At 38.4% G+C, this 7,934-nt stretch overlaps 1 protein-coding gene across 1 annotated transcript; it reads left to right on the top strand.

Moving 5' to 3' along the window:
• The first annotated feature begins 2,489 nt into the window (after window positions 1–2,489).
• Window positions 2,490–3,197, top strand: TGIF2LX (TGFB induced factor homeobox 2 like X-linked). Its single transcript, XM_059385211.1, has one exon. It carries the CDS (start codon window positions 2,490–2,492, stop codon window positions 3,195–3,197), a length of 708 nt encoding a protein of 235 aa, XP_059241194.1.
• The last annotated feature ends 4,737 nt before the right edge of the window (window positions 3,198–7,934 follow it).

Raw genomic sequence — 7,934 nt, 5'->3', positions numbered from 1 at the left:
CGATCCCAAGACCCTGGGATCATGACCTGAGCCGAAGGCAGAGGCCTTAACCCACTGAGCCACCCAGGTGCCCCTGATCTATTTAGAAGTTTTAAAGAACAAGATGGAAGGACTAAATCATTATATTAAATATTTTTTGATTCATATTTTGCATCATCAAAATTTAAAGTTAATACAGGTTTTATACAGTATTCCTATTGTTATGAAACAAACCACGTTTTGGGGGGATTAATACTAATTGGTCTCTTACTAAATTTTCATCTACTTGCCAGATTTTTCTATGTCCCTATAGCTGGTATTAAAGGGAAAAAAATCTCCCAATTACTTGGTGATAATTTTGAACTGCCATGATATTCCTTTTCAAAGAGGATTAGTAAAGGAGTCATTAAGAATTAGGAACCTAGAACATGTCACTTATAATAAATCACTGATTTAAATATGCACAATTCTGTCAATCCTTCAGCAGATATCTGAATCCCAGAAATACAAAGAGAATATAGAAGCAACAAGTGATAGAGGCTAAGTTACTTGAAACCTTACTGATAGGCAAGAGTAGTTTCAGTGAGCGTGGACCATGCATGTAATGGTGGGAAATAATTATAAGAAATGAGTTTTCACTATGAATAGAAAACATTATCTTTTCTGTTCTAGTCACTCAAAAGACTGATGGAAAGACTAGCTAGCACTCACTGAGTATTTCAAAGGAGACCTCTGATTTTATTTATTTTTTTTTTAAGATTTTATTTATTTATTTGACAGAAATCACAAGTAGGCAGAGAGGCAGGCAGAGAGAGAGGAGGAAGCAGGCTCCCTGCTGAGCAGAGAGCCCGATGCGGGGCTCGATCCCAGAACCCTGAGATCATGACCCAAGCCGAAGGCAGCGGCTTAACCACTGAGCCACCCAGGCGCCCCAAGACCTCTGATTTTAGTCAACATATGCACTCTGTGGTTGTTTAGAGCTTTTCTAAAATGACCATTAGATTTGCTTGTGTGTCTCAATCGATCCCCCTTACACTAAGTTCTAAGCTATGAGTCTCAGCACTGGTGAGGTTATCAACAGCCAACGGATCAGTAGATAATATTGATGTCCAGCCCAGTAACATCAATTAAGCCCAGTAGATAATTACTGATGTCCAGCCCAGTAACATCAATTAAGAATTCTTTTTTTTTTTAAGATTTTATTTATTTTATTTGACAGAGAGAGAGGGATCACAAGTAGGCAGAGAGGCAGGCAGAGACAGAAGGGGAAGCAGGCTGCCTGCTGAACAGAGGATCGATGCAGGGAACAGAGGATCGATGCGGGGCTCGATCCCAGGACACTGAGATCATGACCTGAGCTGAAGGCAGCAGCTTAATCCACTGAGCCACCCAGGTGCCCCTCAATTAAGAATTCTTAAGGGTAAAATGATATTGTCCTTTCACTATAAACTGTAGATAATATATGATGCTTAAGATGATGACCTGGAGTTTCCTCCAGAAAATCCTCTGAAATTAGCAATCGGTAATACCATGCAGTATCCTTAAGTAGTCAAAAGTCCAGGAGTGTCTTCCAAGTGGATCATAGTGTTCTTGAAAGAACTAACTCTTGTTTTCATATATCTGAAATTAAAAATGTACAATTAACAAATTATTTTCATCTGATTCTAGGGTAATTTCTATGTACTTAAACTATCAAGAAAGATTTAAATAATTTAAGTTTGTGATCATTGTTTCCTGAGTCATATCTTGTTCCATATTTTTAAAATGACCCCTGAATTCTGACTGAAGCCTCAAAGAGAATGATCACAACTGGATGTCAGAGCCCAAAGTACAGACATAAAGATTCCAGTAGCATAGTAAAGTCATGCCAAAGCAGAACATTTCAAGGCCATAAAGAAAACTTGAAGAGGCAGGGTGTCAAAAATAACTGTCTACTTAAAAATCCCTCTTAAATCAGCTCTAAATATGGAAGGGAGGAGTCAGGATACACCACTTAAATTCTCTCCTTTTTTTTTTTGAGGTTAATATTTAATAGAAGAGTTGTTTCTGATATATGTAGATGAGCCAATAATGCAATTATAGGGAAAACAAAGGAAGAACAATATCACAATAAAGTCATAAAGGAAGAAAATGAGGCTTATGCAAAACCAGATTTAACCAATAGAACTAGAATTCATTAATTAACAGAAACTGGTGATGGCAGCAGAGAAAAGTCTGGAGAGCTTTAAATTGATGAGGTACAAACAAATACATTCAAATCTATGAGAAAAAAGCAAGAGGAGTGAAAACCAGGAAATGGGGGGGAGGGGCAGCACACAGGGCAGGATGTGACATCACAAAGCCCACTGGCTCAAAGCAGTTACCAGTACTGTTTATCTGCTTGGGAAGCAAAAGTTGAGACTTCTCCTTAGATACTGGCCCATGCCTTCCTCACTGGTTCTTCCAGATTAACATTAGTCCTAACTCAGCCATTTCTGGCTCCCAAAATAGTGAAGACAGGCTTCATGAACATGGAACCTACTGAAGAAAGCCCATCAGAGAACCAAATCCTGGCTCAAAACACCTCAGTCGCACTGAATTGTGACACTGGTGCAGATAAAGTTCTTGCCTCACTAGAGAGTAAGAGGAAACGGAAAGGATACTTGCCAACTGAGTCAGTGAAGATCCTCCGAGACTGGCTGTATGAACATCGGTTTAAGGCCTACCCTTCAGAAGCAGAGAAGCGAATGCTGTCCAAGCAGACTAATTTGTCTTTCCTGCAGATTTCTAACTGGTTTATTAATGCCCGCAGACGTGTTCTTCCAGAAATGCTTCAACAGGATGGAAATGACCCCAACCAGATCACCATGTGCCACCAAAAAAGCAAGGCTGCTGATCTGACCCATGAGCAGAGCACAGATTCATCTATACAGGCCAGGTCAGGGCCCAGAGATCCAGACAAAATGCAGTGCCTGCCCTTTAGCCTCCTTCCAATGGGCCAGAAACCAGGGGAGAAGCTGCTAGGTTCAGAGTTGTCTCCAGGCCAGAAGCTCACACCAAAGGCTCAGCCAAAAAAAAGGGTCAAGTTTTCCACTAGTGAACCCTTGCTTACAACGTCTCCCAAACCTGTGATAACAGAGGAGCACAAGGACTTCAGCAGCTTCCAGCTGTTGGTTGATGCAGCTATGCAAAAGGCTGCAGAACTGGAGCTGCAGAAGAAGCAAGAGGCCAATCCATGATATCCAGTGTCCCTAAAATTTCAAGTAGTCAGTCCCTTGTCTACAGTGATAGATCCATTTATGTTCCCCCAACTAATTCATAATTTCACCTTTTATAGAGATTTTTTTCTTTCTAGGAGTTTTAGGAGGACCATCACTAGCTATTGGAACTCAATTCTGCTAGATATTTTGGTGTTTCCAAATGGACTTGTCGTCATGATTAACACTAAAGTAGAGAAATCTTCTCTACTTCTGCTTCCTCCTAGGTTTAAAGGCTTTAGACAATCAGATCAACACACCTGAGACCAGAAACAGTGCTAACACATCTTTGGAAACTTGCTTTGGCTTTTCCAGCCAGACTTTTTGGTTCTAGGACGGCTGCAGATACCAAATCACTAATCTTTCTCCCTCTTTCTAACTTTCCTTGTTGATTAGAATGAATAATGGAAAAGAAAGCTCTATAAAAGATGACTATAATGGCACTGACATCATTTTAATGTTGGAGTTTTTGTGAAAATACCAACTTTATGGTTTCTTTTTTTGTGGTTTATTGGCAATCTTAAGGAGTAGGTAATTTCTGCAGGGATTAAACAGAGTCAAAATGCAGTGAATTCATAAGTTTGTTACATATAAGGTTACACTCTTATTTGGTATACTAGTGAAAAGTATGCAGTAGAGATAGGAAAATTCTACATGGTAATTATCCGCTGTTAGTTGTGTTATAGTTAGTTTTAGAGAATGCTTTTTTATTATTTTTTTAAGGGTTTAAAAACAAATTTATTTTTCACAGATCTGGAGCCTGAAAGTCCCACATCAAGACACCAACTTGATCACATTATTATGAGGGCTCCCTTCTTGGTTCACAGTCAGCACTTTGTATCCTTGTATGATGAAAAAGACTAGACCTCCCTGGAGCATCTTTTATAAAGACATTCACCCCATTCATGAGGGCTCCACCTTTATGACCTAAGCCCCTTCCAAAGCTTTATTTTTTTTTTATTTTTATTTTTTTTTAAGATTTTTTATTTATTCACTTGACAGAGATCACAAGTAGGCAGAGAGGCAGGCAGAGAGAGAGAGAGAGGAGGAAGCAGGCTCCCTGCCAAGCAGAGAGCCCAATTCGGGGCTCGATCCCAGGACCCTGGGATCATGACCCGAGCCGATGGCAAAGGCTTTAATCCACTGAGCCACCCAGGTGCCCCCCCTTCCAAAGCTTTAGATCTACTATTAACACCTTTGGGATGATTTCAACATATGAATTTCAACATATGAATTTGGGGGTGGGGAACCAAACATAATAGAAAATAGTTGTTATATATACATATATATATACATATATATATATGTTAAATATAAAATGTGTTAACATTTAAATATGTTAAATGTTAAATATCTACACATGTATTTAACATTTCAATTGCTGCTTATTGTCCTTGGGATAAATACAAATTTATTTTTCAATTTTTTAAAAAAAATTTTGAGTACAGTTGACACACAAATGTTACATTAGTTTCAGGTGTACAATATAGTGCTTCAATTTCTCTATATGTTATGTTTACCACAAGTATAGTTACCAACTGTTACCGTGCAATACTATTACAACATCATTATTTACATTCCCTATATGGTGCCTTTTATTCCATGACTTATTTATTTCATAGCTGGAAGTCTGTACACCCACTCCTCCTTAGTTCTTTTGCCCATCACCCCTTACCTCCGGTAATCATCAGCTTGTTTTCTGTATTTTTAAGCCTGATTCTGCTTTTTGTTTATTCATTCGTTTAGTCTTATAGAGTCCACATACGAGTAAAATCATGTGGTGCTTATCTTTCTCAGTCTTCCTTAACATAATACCATCTATGTCCATCAATGTTGCAAGTGATAAGATCTTATTCTTTTTCATGGTATCCATTTGTTTATTGAAGGACACTTATGTTGCTGTCATATCTTGGCTAGTGTAAATAATGCTGAAATAAACATAGGTGTGCATGTATCTTTTTTATTAACATATAATGTATTATTTGCTTCAGGGGTACAGGTCTGTGAATTATCAGTCTTATACAATTAATAGCACTCACCATAGCACATATCCTCCCCAATGTCCACCCTACTCCTCTCCTCTCCTCTCTAGGAACTCTGTTTCCTGAGATTAAGAGTCTATTACAGTTTGTATCCCTCCCCATTGTGTTTCATTTTCCCCTCCCTACCCTCCATGACCCCCCACCCTGCTTCTCAAATTCCTCATATCAGAGAGATATTATCATAATTGTCTTTTTCTGATAGACTTATTTAACTTAGCATAATACCCTCTAGTTCCATCCATGTCATTGCAAATGGCAAGATTGCAGTTTTTTTTTATTGCTGCATAGTTTTCCATTGTGTATATATATATATATATATATATATATATATATATATATACCACATCTTCTTAATCCATTCTTCTGCTGATGGACATCTAGGCTCTCTCCATAGTTTGGCTATTGTAGACATTGCTGCTATAAAGATTTGGGTGCACATGCCCCTTTGGATCACTAAATTTGTATCTTTAAGGTAAATATTCAGTAGAGCAATTGCTGGATCATAGGGTAGCTCCATTTTCAACTTCTTGAGGAACTTTCATACTGTTTTCCAGAGTGGCTGCACCAGCTTGCATTCCCACCAACAATGTAGTATTTTCATGTTTGTTAGGTATATACTCAGTAATGAAATTACTGGATCATATGTTATTTCTATTTGTAAATTTTTTAAAGATTTTATTTATTTATTTGATAGAGATCACAAGTAGGCAGAGAGGCAGGCAGAGAGAGAGGGGGAAGCAGGCTCCCCGCTGAGCAGAGAGCCCGATGTGGGGCTCGATCCCAGGACCCTGAGATCATGACCCGAGCCGAAGGCAGCGGCTTAACTCACTGAGCCACCCAGGCGTCCCTCTATGTGTAATTTTTTGAGGAAACTCCATACTGTTTTCCACACTGATTATACTCATTTTCATTCCCACCAATATTGCATGAGGATTACTTTTTCTCCACATCCTCACTAACACTTGTTATTTCTCTTTTTTTTAAATTTTTTAAAAATTTTTTTCCATTCTGACAGATGTGATGTCTCAATGTAGTTTAACCACAAGTTAAACTTCAACCATTGTTGAAGAGACTATCTTTACCATATTGTATGGTCTTATGTCCTTTGTCACAGATTAATTAAGCATATATAGTCAGGTTTATTCCTTTTTTTTTTTTTTCTTTTTGGTCAGGTTTATTTCTTGACTTTCTATTCTGTTCTATTAATTTACATGTCTATTTTTGTGCCAGTACCATACAGTTTTGATTACTACAGCTTTGTGGTATATCTTGAAACCTGGAAATGTTTCAGTCTCCAGCTTTGTTCTTTACCAAGATTGCTATGGTGATTCAAGGTCTTTTGTGTCCCCATACAAATTTCAGTATTACTTGAGCTAGTTCTGTGAAAACTACTGTTGATATTTAACTGGGATTGCTTTGATTCTGTGGATTGTTTTGGGTAGTAGTATGGACATTTTGACAATATTCTTCCAATCATAATTTTGAATCCATAATTAAAAAAATAAGTATATTTCCATTTGTTTGTACTACCTTCAGTTCCTTTCATCAGTGTTTTGTAGTTTTAAGACTACAAGTCTTTCACCTTCTTGATGAAGTTGATTCTTAGGTATTTTATTCTTTTTGGTGCAATTATAAAGAAAATTGTTTCCTTTTTTTTTCTTTTTAAAGATTTTATTTATTTATTTGTCAGAGAGAGAGCGAGCGAGAGCGAGCATAGGCAGACAGAGTGGAAGGCAGAGTCAGAGGGAGAAGCAGGCTCCCTGCGGAGCAAGGAGCCCGATGTGGGACTCGATCCCAGGACGCTGGGATCATGACCTGAGCCGAAGGCAGCTGCTTAACCAACTGAGCCACTCAGGCGTCCCAAGAAAATTGTTTTCTTAATTGCATTTTCTGCTACTTTATTATTAGTGTATAGAAATATTACCAATATATTCCAAATATATTTATTGAATATCTCACTGAGTTCCTGTTTTTTCTCCAGTCTGATGAGCATAATTACAATCATTACTTAAAATTCTTTACCAGGCATATTGCTTATTTCTATTTCCTTTAGGTTTTTTGTATGGTTTGTCCCTTTTTTTTTTTTTTTTTTTGGTGCCCATTTCCTTTTCTCCTCATTTTGTTTGACTTTCTGTGTTTGTTTCTATGGGTTAGGTGGAACAGCTAGCTACTTCTCCTAAACTTGAATGAATGGTTTTGTGTGTGGTCATCCACTAGGTAGACTCTGTGTGCTTGGTGACTTTTTCTGTCTGGACTTGTGTCTGGCATGAGCTGGGTGTCTTGTGGCTTTCCACACAGTGGGTACCCTGGAAGGAGAGCTAAAACTTAAATGATCAAAAGTTGGTATGGTCCCTGGGCTCTTCACACATTAGATCACCTGACAGGACAGTTAAAGCTGAAGTGGGTGTAAACTGGGTTATCCAGACATTATAATGTAGAGAGTACCCTGGAAGGACAGCTGGAGCTGAGACAGGGAGTGGGTTTAGAGGTCTCAGTGTTTTCCATGCAGAAGGCACCTTGGCAAGACAGTTAGAAATAAGTGGATGCAGGCTAAGAGATCCTGTGGTTCTTCATTCTAAAGGTACACTGGCAGGGCAGCTAAAGCTGAACTAAATGCAAGCTGGGGGATCTTGGGGTGCTCCCTGATAGGGATGCCCTAGCAGAACTAAGGTGGTGT

The sequence above is a fragment of the Mustela nigripes genome, chromosome X (assembly GCF_022355385.1).
Source record: "Mustela nigripes isolate SB6536 chromosome X, MUSNIG.SB6536, whole genome shotgun sequence".
In the NCBI taxonomy this organism is placed as follows: Eukaryota; Metazoa; Chordata; class Mammalia; order Carnivora; family Mustelidae; genus Mustela; species Mustela nigripes.
The sequence above is the reverse complement of the archived record's forward strand: the minus strand, read 5'-3'. Positions and strand labels throughout refer to the sequence as shown.

What these genes read in the sequence shown, in the direction of transcription:
- TGIF2LX (XM_059385211.1), top strand. Translation starts at nt 2,490, where the DNA reads ATGGAACCTACTGAAGAAAGCCCATCAGAGAACCAAATCCTGGCTCAA.